The sequence below is a fragment of the Rhineura floridana genome, chromosome 2 (genome assembly GCF_030035675.1).
Source record: "Rhineura floridana isolate rRhiFlo1 chromosome 2, rRhiFlo1.hap2, whole genome shotgun sequence".
NCBI classification, from domain to species: Eukaryota; Metazoa; Chordata; class Lepidosauria; order Squamata; family Rhineuridae; genus Rhineura; species Rhineura floridana.
In genome coordinates, this window is record NC_084481.1 from 13,604,609 (window position 1) to 13,619,947 (window position 15,339).

The window sequence follows — 15,339 nt, forward strand, 5'->3', positions numbered from 1 at the left end:
GTTACCCTGCTTTCTTACTGTTCACCCTGGTAGACAAGCAAAGGATAGGTTGTTCTTGTTTAGCCTTCCACACAATACCACAAGCCTGTTCAATTGCCAGGGAAACCTCAGCATGCATTATAATTTCAAAAAATACAAAAAAGATAAAGCAGGGACAGTCAGTGCATGTGAATGTGCCGTCGCACAATTCTCATGAAAGTTGTTTGGTTTTTTTCTTGGTAAATGGGATGGTGTTAAATGAAATCAATCTGTATCTACCAAATAAAATGCTAGCTTGAAAACTTGGAAAGAAGAATGTGATCCCACAGCCATAAAATATGGAATGATTAATTATGATAGAATAAAGAGATCAAGGAGGGAGGGGTGATATTTCTTGTTTGAAAAGCTCTCGCACTGCTTTTTGTACTCCTGGGAGCTTAAAGAGCAATTTGTGGGTTCAGTGGAGACTGCTTTTCAAACGGACGCTTTGCAGACAATTCAGGGATACGTATGAAATGTAAGTGGCACTCTTCATTGTATACCATCTCAGCTCCATAATCTGTTCCACCAGCTCCCTTGTGACACCTGCTAAAGGTATACTCACTCCACACATCCCTTCCTTTCTGGAGCAGGAACTTAGAAAACTGATGGTGGGAGGAAGCCATTTAAAGGGGGCAGAGAGAATGAGAGAAGCAAGTGACACCCGCATCATACATTACAGCCTCTGAGCGACAACTGCCAGAAGCCACTTTGACATGGCAACTCTCCACATGGAAGCAATGATATCTGTAAGCTTCTTACTGCATCTGCTGGCCCAGTAAGAGAAATTCCTCTGTGCTGCACTGCATCAGGGAAGTGGTTTTTTTGGCCTTCTCCATGTAAGGGACTGTAATGTATGAAGTGTCCCAGTGTCTAGGGCAGAGCAAGTGTTGGAGGAGCACAATTCTCATTTCAAGAGTCAAGGGAGTCATTTAGTAGGCATAAACAGATTTACAGAAGTACTTCTGCCCCATGCTGAAATGCTTGGCCTTTGCATTAATGCAAGATTGGGGAACCTGTGACCCTTTGGATGTTGCTGGCCTACAACTATCATTCCTGACTATTGGCCATGCTGGGTGGAGGTGATGTGAGCTGGAGTCCAACAACATTTGGTGGGCCACAGGTTCCCCATCCCGGGTTTAATGCTTGCCCCAGAAAGAGATCTGTGTCAGTCAAGGAGGGGAGAAAGGGGGGCGGCAAGATGGGTTATGGGAGTAGGAGAAATGAGGAACTGTAACATGTTCACTGAGTAGTTCATGTGATAATCCAAAGAAAATAAACATGACTAGTAGACCCATAAAGGCCCCAAAGTTTGGGGCAAAACTGCCCTGCCCATTAAGCTTATAATCTGTGGAACAATTGTGGGAGTTTTGAGACAAAACTAATATAGGCATGCATACTGTAACTTAGTAGATGGACTGTTTATATTTTCCAATACCCTTCAGCGGTCAACAGTTTGTAAAGAGGATAAAATTAGTATGAGAAATAGATCTCTTTGCCCCCAAAGAGGTGTTAACACTGACTGTTTCTGTCATGATCTGCAACTTGTGCATTATGTTACATGCCACCGAAAACCTCATAATGGAAATCCAAACTGATATTTAATATGTAGAGCAGGCCTTCAGTGCCCTGATTCCATGTGCCTGGCTCCGGGTATCATCCCTGCTGCTGTTCCCTTGCTCCATTCCAGTAGTTTGGAAGACATAGGCCTTTCATCTTCATACATAGTGATGGGTGCTTAACTACTTGCTGTAAGAGAAAGCAGCTTGGCACATCAGCTGCCTCTCAGGATCTTGAAGTGCTTGTTTTGCTTTCTTAGGCAGACAGCTTGGAAAAAATGGAAAAGAAAGGTCAAGGCATTTTTAACAACACAGGCTGTTTTGACTCCAGCTCACATCACCTCCACCCAGCATGGCCAATAGTCAGGAATGATAGTTGTAGGCCAGCAACATCCAAAGGGTCACAGGTTCCCCAATCCTTTGAGTCATTAGAGGATAACTTTTAAACCAAAGCGCCCCTGTACTGCAGTAGGCAAGTATACCAAAGTAACTCTTATAGTAAGTTAACCTCCGATTCCTTTTAGGTTAGGATTTTAAACAAGAAGATTGATTTTAGCGATATTCAGTCCAGATGTGGTTCCAAGGATAACATCAAACATTCAGCAGGGGGAGGAAATGTAAGTAGAGATGGTGCCTAACAAGGTGCCCCAGCCAGCTATGGTGACCCCACTCTGCACAGCCTAGCCCTTTGTCTCCCTACCGAGCACTGCTTCCCTTCTTACTAATGTTCCAAAGTCACCTTGGTCTAGTGGTATGTCAGCATTGTGTGTTGAGTGGTGGGTATCTCCATCCTTCCTCACAGACCACAGCATATTTCCTGGTCTCAGTCACATGGGATGCACAACAGTATCTTCACAATCAATAATCCAGAACCTTACAGGGCTGAAAATGTGAGGAAACATTAAGGATGTCAACAAAGAATCTCATTTGACTAGTGTCTTGGGTGTAAGACTAGCAATATGTACTCTGCTAGGAAGTGACCACTTACACTTGGTAGAACTTCCTCACCAGGTGGCAGCCAGGTAGCATAGTGAGGATAGATGAATACAATTGTTGTTGACCCACCATCCTGTGACTTCGTTTCACCATTAAGGCCATGTGGAATCAGAGCCAACTTGTGAACCCATACTTTCAGTATATGCTTGTCCACTTGGGTCATCTCATTCATGGCGGATCCAAACTGGTCAAGTAAATGTACTTTAAATCTATCATAATTTTAAGTAGTAACCTCCTAATAGCCTAGGGATATTGTAAGAAAACATGATAGTTGATGCTTCAGAAACTAATCTGTATTTTTTAAAACTATTGCTAGGTGTTTGGATTTTTTAAAACATTTTACTTCTCACCAGTACCTAGCAAATTCTTCTGAGAAAATATTATTTCCTCAGTAATCTAAGTACATGAGCTCAAGATTGGGCTATTTCTCTTTGCAATTTCCCCTTTTCTCATCTCCTAATTTAATTCCATACAATTCCATTCATTTTCATGCAAATAAAAACCCTTTTTTAAAAAAAAAGTTACAAGTCCAAATAAGGCCTCGGAAAAGTGGCATTCAAATAATTGCCCAATTCTCATATGTAGATAGAGAGGCACAGAAAAATATTCTAAGCAGAAATCCAGATAAGCCACAGAAGACAAGACGATCCTGGAAATCTAAGTAAAAAGGAAACAGAAATATATCATAGAGTTCTCAGCACTGAAATTAACTTGCTTTCACATGAAGCATCTTAGGAAATACCCTCACTCAACTTCCTGATTTACAACCTTCACTTTGCTAATGAAAAGGCTTTAACATGGCTCTACTAGGTTCAAATGAGAAGCTTGCTGTATTAATCTGGGTGTTTCCCTCCTTTGTGGCATGATTGTATACTACTAATCATCTCTTTTCTTGCAGTATCTTTCAAAGTCAGGGCATGCCCATTTCGAAGTTTTATTTTCTCATGCCTAAGATGTATCATGTATATTTTTAACAGGTGCAAATTGTAACCAAGAAGATAGATTTAAGTCATGTGACTTCAAAATGTGGCTCACTAAAGAATATCCGCCATAGGCCAGGTAAGATAGCAACTGTCTGGAGGAAAAATTAAATTCTGCAAAGAGCACATGGACATGTAGTTTGCAGGGTGCCTGGTGTCCATAATAAAGATGCAGGCACCCTAGGAAAATCACATTTCCTAGATCTCCTGAGATCTGGGACACTGTCATTGCCCCATTCTAGGAAGGGGGTGAAGGAAGCCTCCAGCAAGTCCTCTCCATTGCCGCTACCAGGTAAATGTGACGTGAAGAAGATGCCGGGGGGGGGGGAGTATTCTGTCCTTATAGCACCTCTAATGCCATTGGAAACATAAGGTCCAAAAATTGAATTGTACTCAGAAAAAAAACACTGAGCTCTTTTCCTATTTTGACAAAGTGGGAATAGTTCAGTTTGCAAGCCCATTTCTGAATATACCCCAAACCTCACTTGATTGGCTAGCATATTTCCCATGAATATTTTCTTCTACTAATCACATGCTCCACTTACTGGATTGTAGGAACCATCCATTTAATAAGTCTCATGTCAAGGGGGTGGGGAGTAAAATGTTGTAGCAAAACTGTGACAAAGGAAGTATTGAGTATTAGTTAAAGTGGGGCAGTGTGACAAGGTGGCTTAGAGGGGATAAAAATGTGTTAAGAATGCAATCCTATGGTCCCTGCGTGGGTGTCCCAAGGGCTGTTGAATTTTGTGGATTGCCCTTGCAGCAGGCAAAGAGGGAGATCCACCTTCAGAAGCCCCCTTCTGGGCAACATGGAAAAGACTTCTCCCATTGCCCCTCTGTTGTCAGTACTCAAATGGCAGGAAGGGGGGAAAGGGGAATGTTCCAGGGTGTGTTAGGGACAGATCAGGACAGGTTTTTGATCCACTGAAACCAGAGCTCTCCCATTCCCCCAATAAACACATGGCATGGAAAAGTACACTGGCCCTGGGAAACCAATGGAAGGGAAGACTGTAGGAGAGGAACTCTAAAAGAAGGAGGGGGAAAGGAAAAATGTATACTCCAACCTTTTCCCCCACCTGATCAATGGTTTGTCCACCATCTATTCTTCCTAAGACCTGGTAGGATTGCCAGTGAGAAGCGTTTTATAGGCATTCTCTTACACGCGCCATTCATCATGCACACATTAGCCTTGGTTTTTGTTGTGGTCTGCTTCCAAGTAAAGTTTTGGTTTCCTGTTCAAAACCACTGGCAAGGCCTCAACATTACAGAAGAGCATTTGCTTATACCAGGTTTGATTTAGGCACTCTTGTGCATGTATATCTTATTCTAATGGAAAGCCATTACAATTTTTTTCTCATGTCGAAGTTCCCAGTGCCAGCTGCCCTCATAGTGACCTAGTTCAGATGTGACACTAAGCCAAACAAAGCTTACCAGGACTACATGAATGTGCTGGCTCCGGGAGGGGAGATCATACCTGTTGTGCTGCTCCCCAGTCCTTTTTGCTCAGCACAGCACAGTTTGGCGTGGCATGTCATCCAAACCCCAGGATAGCAGTTATGCTCTCTTCTCCTTCACCATGATCTGTAGCCAAAAATGAACCTTGGTTACAGATCATGGTTAAGGAGCAAAGAGCTTAAATATGATCCCAGGTTTTGACAACACAGTAAGCTGAACTACTTATTTCTGTGATCTGTAATGCATGTATATTGAGAAGTGGTTCACAGACATTGGAGAGTTTTGCCTTTTTTAAGACTCCTGTATCCTCTTCTAACATACAGGTGGGGGACGAGTGAAAATTGAGAGTGTAAAACTGGATTTTAAAGAAAAGGCCCATGCCAAGGTTGGTTCACTGGAAAATGCTCACCATGTGCCTGGTGGAGGTAATATCAAGGTAAGACACTGGCATTTCTCGACTATCTACATATTAACACATATATTCATATTAACACTGAATTGGATCCATCCTAAGTTAAGATAAACACTGATTCCACTGAAATCATTGGGACATTAGATGTGATCTAACTCATTATCATCATCCCAATTATTTTTTATTTCATAGATACTGGACAATTTGCCAGTTGAGCCCAGATATTCTAGGATTCAGAGGGTTAGTACCAACAGGAGGCACACCCAGAGACCGAAGAGGCTTCTGTTAGAGAAGACGGCAGTGCTGGTGCTGTTATCTGCTGCATTACATAAATAGCAGAGTGTGAAGCAGCTGGGAACTCCTCTCTGGGAGCCTGCATGTTCATGCTGTCCAGTGTTAAGCCATAGTTTTGCTTAATAGGCCAATGTATTTTAAACTCCTACTTTTAAAAAGTATTTCACTCTTTATTCTGTACTTTCCCCCACCTTACTTAAAAATGTCCTGTTTCTACACACAATTTTCCTTCCCTACTCCCCAGCCTTCTCATGGCTCACCTTGAGACTAGCATGCATGTACTTGCTATGGGACTGCTTGGGTGGGCCAATACACATGGCCAGTTTGCTACAAGCACGTTAAGCACGTGCAGAAAAAACGTCTTCATGGATTGAAAAGCCAGTTTGCAGTAAGACCACTTGAATTAGCCTGGAAATCCTGCCACATCCATGTCAAAAACATACATGAATTGTTAACCATGGTGCTGTTTTCTCCTCCAACAAGTAAAAATTGCATTCCAGAAGTAAAAGCCAGAAAACCTCAGAGCTATCCCAGCCACACACACCCCAGCCACTATTGATCTTATTCCTGAAACGTCTTATGTGTGGCACCAGACTTCTTACACCTGTTTCGCCAAGTTCTAGCCGTGACCCACTAGATTCCACCATAACCTCCCACATTTGCCCCAGCTCTGCTCCTGTTTAATAACACGGAACCCAAACTCAAAAGAACCTTTATACACAAATGGATTATTACGGATCCTTATTTGAACAATATTTCTACTTTTAAAAACTCTTACATAAAATACTAATAAATTATTTAATGGAAATTGGCATACTTTCCTTCTTTTAAATATTTACAAAGAAAACAGTTTCTCATTTATTTTGTATCTCTACATACTTATTTCTCACTTCAGCACAGGACTAGAGTTGCCTAAGTAAAAATTAGAAAAATATGTAGGAATGGCATGAAATGTGAAGGAAGTTAACATTATTTTAATAAGATCAGTTAAATTTCTCATGGGGTTTTACCCATCTATGAGTTCCCACTGAATATCTACTGAAGAGGAATTTGAGGTGAAATTGAAGGGTCCTGCTCAAGCAAACATCTCAGAAAATAGAAGGAAGTTAAAATGATTTTGATTATGCTAATCTTACCAGGGGCAGGTTGCACATCCGATCTGCTTTCAATTTTGACTCTGAAAAAAAAATTGAAGTGAATTTCGAGGAGCCTGCTTAGGTAAAAATCTGTAACACTTTCACAGAAAATTGAAATAATATTACTTAAATTGGCACACTTTCTCAGGGGAACTTCACACATCCCCAGTTCCTGCATTTAAGCCTGCTTTCTTTGTACAGATTGACAGCCAGAAGCTAAATTTCCGAGAGCATGCTAAGGCCCGGGTTGACCATGGAGCTGAGATCATCACACAGTCACCAGGCAGATCCAGTGTGGCTTCCCCACGGAGGCTCAGCAACGTCTCGTCTTCTGGCAGCATCAACCTGCTTGAATCTCCTCAGCTTGCTACCCTTGCTGAAGATGTCACTGCAGCCCTAGCTAAACAGGGATTATGAATTTGCTTCATTTAGCAGTGTTTGAAGTAATAATATTTAGGCATGAGCTCTTGCCAGGAATGGGCTCAGAGCAGGTGTTAACATTCATTCGTTACCATGTCTGAAATTAAGTCACATCCCAAGACTGTAGTAACCATAAAATAAAAAACTGGGGAAAAGATATATGTAGATGCAGAAATTGGCCTGATTTCCATTTACAGCAGGAAGATACTGGCTTTTATGTGGGTACAATTGCAGTATATTACATAGGACAATAATTGTTGCTCTGCTCTGTCTTGCATGGAGTACTGTACTATGATACAATGCATTTTTACCTTTCATGTGCCTGAAGGCCATCCATCCTCCACTTTTTGAAGAGCCTTGTGAAATACTTTGAGTTTCTCATTTTACTGTTTTGTTGATGGATGGAATTAAGGAACATCTCCCATTGTAATTTATTAACAAATTAAATTAAACTGGAGAGTCTTGAGTACCAGGCAGAAGGGCAAATAAAGATGTCAAATTTTCAAAAGGGGTATGTGGGGTGGGATTATTTTATATAAATGGGTAGAAGAAAGAGTCAATTAAGTTATTAACGTTGTTGAGCTTGGATAATTATGTCAGTGTATAGCTGATTCCAATAAATTATTTAACTAGTAATTAAAGAAAGTAGTTGAGGGGAAATCATATAAACTGTACTGGGGAAGTGGCATTTTTCTTTTTAAAAAGCAGCTACTCAAACTAAGCAATGGAATTGTGTCTGATTAGAATGTTGGTTAAGCAGATAGGTTTGTGTCTACACTACTGGTTTCACATCCTTTCCATCTGTTTGATACAGTATTATTATAGATATATATTTCTCTGTGGCCATTTGTGATACGCCCTCTCATACTTGAATATTCTACTTCTTTATTCACAGTATCTGTCTCTTGCACCCTTTGGTGTTGCAATTTTAGGTATGTAAAAGTAGATGTTAGCAGGGTTTTTATTTCCCTATTCAGACTTTTAAAAAGACAAAAAAGACAAAGATCTTTTAGCATGAAATTGCTTTCTGTAACATCTCAAAACTGTGACCCTGTTTTAGTGCCCGATGCAAGTCTTTTCTGTGATACTAGAAAAATTATTCTCTCTTCTCCCCCCCTCCTTCTCATTTTCTTCACTATGGTTAACTTTATGGGGTCCAGGTGTCTGTAAAAAAAAGTCCTCCAAAAAGATGGATTGGGATTCTAAATTAATACAATAAAATAATGGTTTTGTTCTGGCTTTTAAAAAAACTTGCAATAAGAGTGAAGTTTAAAGTTATTTATTTATTTATTTTCTTTTGCTAAAGTTGAAATTCCAAAAAACAACAGGAAGTTTTAACAGAAGTCATTCCATTCCTTTAATGTCATCTTTGCATAGATGTGCTCAGATGCCTCAGGAGAGTGATGCTCTGGAGACATGCATACATAATGCATGTTGATTACTAGTAACATAATTAAATAAGCTTCTTATACAGCATCACCAAGGTGATGGAACTGATAAATCTGCACAAAATAATATGTTGAACATAAAAAAGTATACGACAAGTGTGTGTAATAAGAAATAAGACAAGGACACCTAAACATTAAAACAAGTGGAGCCTATGGGATTTTCACCACTACCACATGGATATTAAGAGAATACTGGTGGTATGGTAATATGACACATAAGTAGACAATCGTCTATTCATATTATGTATGCTAGCTTTGACTAGATGATAATAATCACCTATTTCAACCTACAGATTGATCACTCTTTTCCTTATAAAATCACCTGCATAACATTTGCATGCTCTCAAGCTGAGCTGTACGGAAGATTCATTAGGATGATTTTTTTGTGTTGGAAGCTGTTTGAAAAGGGCTACCTCTTAAACATCTTAATTTACATGGCTTGTATCTAAGGCTGATTTTTAAAAAAATAAACAAAACAGTATAAACAATTAGGAGTCTTGTAGCACCATAGAGACTGAAACAATTACCATGGCGTAACTTTCATGGGCTAGAACCACATCATCAAATGTACAGATGACTCTCAACAGTATTCCAGTACTGTTCTATTACAGTATGGAGTTCCATAGCATAAAATCCGATCCTGAATTTAAAAATAGTTTCCTAAATGGCATCAGCTCTTATTTCTAACAGGTAAATCTTCAGCAGGTATTGCAGAGCTTGTTCAAATTTTATGTGGATGAACTAAAGCCTAAATGATACCCTGATACATGACATCTTAAAAGTTCTCTCATATTGTAAGATGCCTCATTCAGTTGTAAATGCAGTCATATCGTTAAGGAAAAATGTTAGCTTTTAGACTCTAAAGTGCAACAGGAGGACTGTTCTGCCCTATGATTGCTGTGATGTTGCTTGGAATAATCATACAATATACAAATACATGCCAAGAACATAAGAAGAGCTCTGCTGGATCAGACCGGGGGTCCATAGAGTGGGACTCCTTGCTACTGCTTCAGGAAAAAAATAATAAAGGCAAAAGAACAATCTTTTTAATGAAAAGTTGGCACTCTGACTCTATGCCATTAGTTCTTGCAGATTAGCCTTTCAAGTGTTTTTACATCTTTTTCCAATCTTAGAACGAGAGAATGCCCAAGGTACTATTGAACCTCACTTGGACTGATGCTGATTGCCAGCCAGTCAGAACAGTGTTTAATCTGTGACTATTTTGTATTCTGCTTTTTTGGGATATAAACACATTCTAGATGGTGAAGTTATTTATCGAGTATACGTGTCCAATGCTGCCAAGTCATTAATTTCATGCTACAAATTTATGTTTCTCATCTTAAAGACAAGTCCTTGTAATTTATAATAGTCCTTCCATAGAAAGAGTTGCAGAATTTTGCTGAAGTCATACAAGTTGAAGAGCCAGGAGATCATGTTGTAATTAGAAGAAATGCACACACTATGTTACAGGACTCTAGATTTTCGCTGGGGTGGTGTTAGGGGAAAGTCAACAAAACCTTAACTTCCCAAGCATAGACTTGATTTAAAAGCTAGTGGCACAACAATTCAGTGGGAAGTTATCTTGTGCAGGAGCCACATAAGTGCACTACTGTTCTTCATTTCAGCAGGATAACTTTTGTTGAATTGTGCCCATTTATGTTCTTGGACAGCATATTTTTGTCAGTTTTAAGGAGTTGGCACAGTACCTTTGACTAATGAGCTGTTTAGGTAAAATAAAGTAGTAATGTGCATTTAGCAATTCGCAGAGAAGATGAATAAAAATGTTTAGGGCCAACATAGATCATTCTATCAAGAACACATCTTTCCCTTAGGACTCCTCTGTTTCTCTCTGTCTACATACTATATGCTTCTTTGTAATCCTAGGCATGAAGGGACTGGAAAAAAAGATAGGCAGACCTTTTGGTCCAGCAAGAATAGTCCAAGCTGCCAACTATGAGGATAGTCTCTTGCCTACTGAGATATTATTAGAATTAGACATCTAACGGTGAGCTCATGTACAGCTACAACTACTCTCTTCATTATGGCTATTTGCAAATATCTAAGTCCACCTAGTGCACGTCCCAAAGGATCAAAAAACATGGACCACCATGTCTTGATAAGCATGCAAGGGGCTTTTTTGTAGTATTGGGCTCCAGAGTCCCTTCCAAAAGATGTCATGCAAATTGCCATATATGATGAAGCTGGAAGCCCAAGCTTCAGCGTAAACCAGGCCTGCGGTCTCAGAGCTGCTAGGCTGAAATAAGCCCATCAGAGGCTTGATAGATCCTCTGTCTGCCTAGAACTGGAAAAACAGGGTAGTCATTCCTAAGCCCCCAGAAAGGTGCCCATCCATAGCTGGTAGGGTGTGACCAGCTGGGCGAATCACACTTTGTGTAAGCCTGGCCAGTTATTGTGCTAGAGCTTGCTCACTCTCTACTAATCTAGCAAATTCCATTACAAACAGGGTACTTATTTTGTAGATTTGGTAAGGTTGGACCTAACAGTCATTTCAACTTTAGCAAAGAGAAACATAGGTGTGTTGGGATTTCCCCCATCCCATTCCCTTTTTAAAAAAGCAAGAAGGAACAGTAGGCCATTACAAAGCCTGTGGGGTAATTTCTTTTCCTGACAATTCTAGATCCTGTTATCATAAAAGAGGCATTTCTTAAATGGCTGGTGGTAGGTAGTTCATGTTTTTCAATCCAATTTGCAATTGTATTTGTTGCTGTATAGTGATTGTTTTGCAAAATAAAATCGCTTGTCATCTAATTGATTGCACCCCGACTTTTTTCTTTGTGTGTGGTTCCCCCTCCTTTTCCCATATCTGGTAGTATTTCATGCCACAAATACTAGGATATAGTAAACCAAAATAACAAACCAGGCTCCAATGGCTACTATAGATTTATGAGTGATCCTTCTGTCATTTAGAAAGGCTTCCTGGTGACTTGATCATATATCTGATGGCTGCAAGATTTCACAAAAGCTGTGTGCATGGCTTGTATTTGGCTTCTCAAAACCCTGCAGCTAAGTTAGGCTTTGGCAAAGCTGCACAACTTCTGAGCCACCAAGCTTGAACATAGTCCTTTTATTTTATTTTATTTATTTATTATTTGATTTATATCGAGCCCTTCCTTCCAGTAGGAGCCCAGGGTGGCATTTGTCTGCTGATGGTTTAACTCAGGGGTAGGGATCAGATCTGCATTTCAGTGCTGGTTCAGTTTTTGCTCTGTCAAACTTCCTTCCGGTATCACTTCGTCAGGGATTGATGTTTGCTATTTGCTATAAATACCAATTCATTTTTTTCTCACAAAAATATCAATATTAATATTGATATATTTTTAAATGCTATAATTTAATTGATATTTTAAGTGAAATATTAATATTTATATTTTGAGAAAATATCGATATTAATATTGATATTTTTAAGGCAATCTTTTTAAACAAAGTCCACCTCAGCCGCAGAAAACCGCTAGGAAAAAATCTGATCCACAAGGACAAAAAAAAAGGTGAATAAATAGGAAATCTGGTGTCAAATTCGAATTTTGCTAAATTTAAGCACATCCCAACTCAGGGGCTTCACTTGATAAACCTCCATGTGAGCTTTAGGTCACTAATGGCTTAACCGAACACACCTGCAGAGTGTAGCCAACAAAGGTGTGATAAGAGGAAGGAGGAAGAGGAGAAAAGGGGTGGTAGAAAAGAGGAAGGTAATGGAGGATAGGGTCCTGTTTTGATTCAGCAGATACCACAGGAAGTAGTTGCTGTACTTTTGGTGGTGGCTGAGCTTCTGAGGCCTTGGAAGGAGACCCTTAGACTGAGGGATAGGGGATGTCATGTGGGATAGAGGGGCTGACGGAACCCTGGTCTAAAGGAAATTAGGGTAGTGAGAGAAAACAAGTTCATGGATGCAATTTAATCCTATACAATGTCTGTGTATATGTCTGTGAGTCAAAAGTAGGTCCTATTGAATTCAGTGGGGCTTGGGCCCAGGTAAGCAAGTGTTAAATCAGTAATAATCTCCTGCAGTTAGAGCCAAGTGTGGTAGCTGGATTAACATGCTATAGTGATGTAGCCTTGAAATAATAATAATAATATACACAGAGAAAACCAAGACCTAATAATAAAATTGTAGCTGCATTTTTAAAAAAATATATTAAGGCAGCTGTATGTGAGGCTGCTAATTTGATTGGGGAAGTGGTGCTGGGGAAGGGTCAACACATTGCTCCTGTGCTGTTTCAGAGAGGAGGAGGAGGAGGAGGAGGGAGGAGGGAGGAGGAGGAGATGATTTCCTTGCTGACCTAACCATAGTTATTTTAGGGGGTAGGTGAGGAAAGGGAAACAGGACAGGAGGAAAGTGCTTCAACACCTTCTTCCATGCCAGTTACCTGATCATATTACCAGTCCTATGTAGCTGCTTTAAAGTTGTTTTTTTCTAAAATTATTCTAAAGTATTTTATTATAAATTTCAACATACATAACATAGAACATACACCAAATACCTCATTCTTAGAGCCAGTGTGGTGTAGTGGTTAAGGTGTTGGACCAAGACCTGGGAGGCCAGGGTTCGAATCCCCACACAGCCATGAAGCTCACTGGGTGACCTTGGGCCAGTCACTGCCTCTCAGCTTCAGAGGAAGGCAATGGTAAACCCCCTCTGAATACTGCTTACCATGAAAACACTATTCATAGGGTTGCCATAAGTTAGAATCGACTTGAAGGCAGTCTATTTCCTATTTTGAAAAAGGAAAAAGATCAGAAAAGCTCACAATATTATGACAGCAAAAAAGACAGCATAAAATACTTATACTGAACATTAGGAAATACATCCCACCAAAAAGAGAGAGGCTGAAGGCAGCCTCCTATATGACTCCCCCCCTCCATTGCGGAGCAGAAGAAAGGGATACTAGACAGCTTTAAATTTATCCATAGTTGCTTTCCACCAGGCCTTTTTGCATTCTTGGGTCAGTTTCTCATTGAAGGTAACTGTCAAAACCTGTTGGACCAGTTCCTCGAGGAGATGTGCTCTGCCCTTTTCCTTTTTTGGCAATTTCAAGTCTCACATCCACCAAGGAATTTTGTCATTAAAGGCTTATAATATCTGGGAATCACAGTGTCTTGCCTAAAATCAGAGAGGAGAGCATGAGCTGTTCCAGGATGCAAATACATTGCACCAAAACTGCTTACTTTGGGAGTGGCTGAGTTTAACTGGAGTAAGATGCCAATGATAGATACTGTGACGATCCCACCAGCTGGCTCTACCTCTGATACTCTCACCAGGGCCACCACCTGTCAGAATCTTGATTTTTATTTGTTCTCTTACATGGTCTAGCACAGATCTCACAAGATCCCACTGCTAGGCAGCACCACCAGCCACTCCCTGTAAACAATACTGCTAGAGACTTCGCCTTAGTCTCCCTATGGCTTATTGTTACTATGTGTCTGGGTGCCCTTGCCGTCCACAACCCCCCTTGTATCTTTGCATAAAATCCTGGGTTGCTCTGGATACTTGACGATGTTACAATATCTCCCTTCACCGCTGCCACTATTTATTTGATACTTTTTCCCTCCAGCCTTGGTAATTACCCTGCCCTCCCTTCTGGTCTGTGAATCCCCAGCCAAGAATCAGGCTTTTGGTAAACCAATAAAAGTATTTATTTGATAACACCAGGAAATAACAAGATTACTTTAGGAATGTTCAACAAGCGCATGGTTTCATATAGTGTCACTCTTTATGTTTCCACTTATATATTCTGCCTAAATACCAGCCAAATATAATCCAAACCTCCCTCAGAACTCTGCCAATCACTCCCCAACAACTCCCCCACAACTCAACTGTCATCCTCTCATTTATACCTTCAGCCATTCAAACACTCAGCCAATAATCATCCAACATTCTCCAGCATTCTAGCCCATGTACTCCCCCCTCTCACTAAGTCACTTACCATATATTGCTTAATAAACCCACACTTACCATATTTACAGATATTAAAATACAGGGACATCACAGATACGTTTTAGCATAACTTCTTAATAAAGACTGAGGTGGCTATGAGGTGTGGACCTGACCACGTGCCTTCCCAGGCTGCATCAGTGGGCTCAAATCCAAGATCCTTTCTTATGGGCCTTATGGGCAGAATCTCCCATATCAAATTCAAAATCAAACAATAGACAATAGAGCACAAATATAAGGCACCGCTGTCCAGAAGAGCCAGGCTTACAAAAGGTTCCAAACAACATTAAGGAGCATTGTGGGCCCTCAGTTCTATAAATCATGTGTCCAAAGGCAGTGACTTGGGCCATTTAGAACCAAGTACTACACAATCTGGAGAACAGTTGTTGCCGCTTAGAGGCCTGTAAAGGTTTCCCTCTATCAAAAAGACCTTGTATTGTCAGCAGTCCCCTCTGCTCCCAATGAACAAATTAATTCTGTTTGTCAGGATGTTAAAATTTAGGATGGTCCAAGAAAGGGATCAGAGGGGATGGCTGAGGAGCCAGTTTAAGAGCCCATTGGCTCCAAATCTACAGGGTGAGTTAAGAAAGGGTGCTCTACAGATCTGGTGGTGCATTGAGTCAAGGGAAGCAGAGGAAGTGATCTCAGTGAGGGGCCAGAGCCAATATTAG

At 40.4% G+C, this 15,339-nt stretch overlaps 1 protein-coding gene across 26 annotated transcripts in view; it reads left to right on the forward strand.

Moving 5' to 3' along the window:
• Window positions 1–11,412, forward strand: part of MAP2 (microtubule associated protein 2) — a 468,623-nt gene extending 457,211 nt beyond the window's left edge. For 19 of the 26 annotated variants that reach the window (XM_061607844.1, XM_061607838.1, XM_061607853.1 and 16 more), the window contains 4 exons: window positions 2,102–2,194; window positions 3,551–3,632; window positions 5,332–5,444; window positions 7,052–11,412. In XM_061607844.1, coding sequence (XP_061463828.1) covers window positions 2,102–2,194; window positions 3,551–3,632; window positions 5,332–5,444; window positions 7,052–7,267 — 504 coding nt within the window. In that variant the 3' untranslated portion in view covers window positions 7,268–11,412. The remainder of the gene's footprint in view (window positions 1–2,101; window positions 2,195–3,550; window positions 3,633–5,331; window positions 5,445–7,051) is intronic. The other 7 variants (XM_061607849.1, XM_061607855.1, XM_061607863.1 and 4 more) reach the window with 1 other exon arrangement.
• The last annotated feature ends 3,927 nt before the right edge of the window (window positions 11,413–15,339 follow it).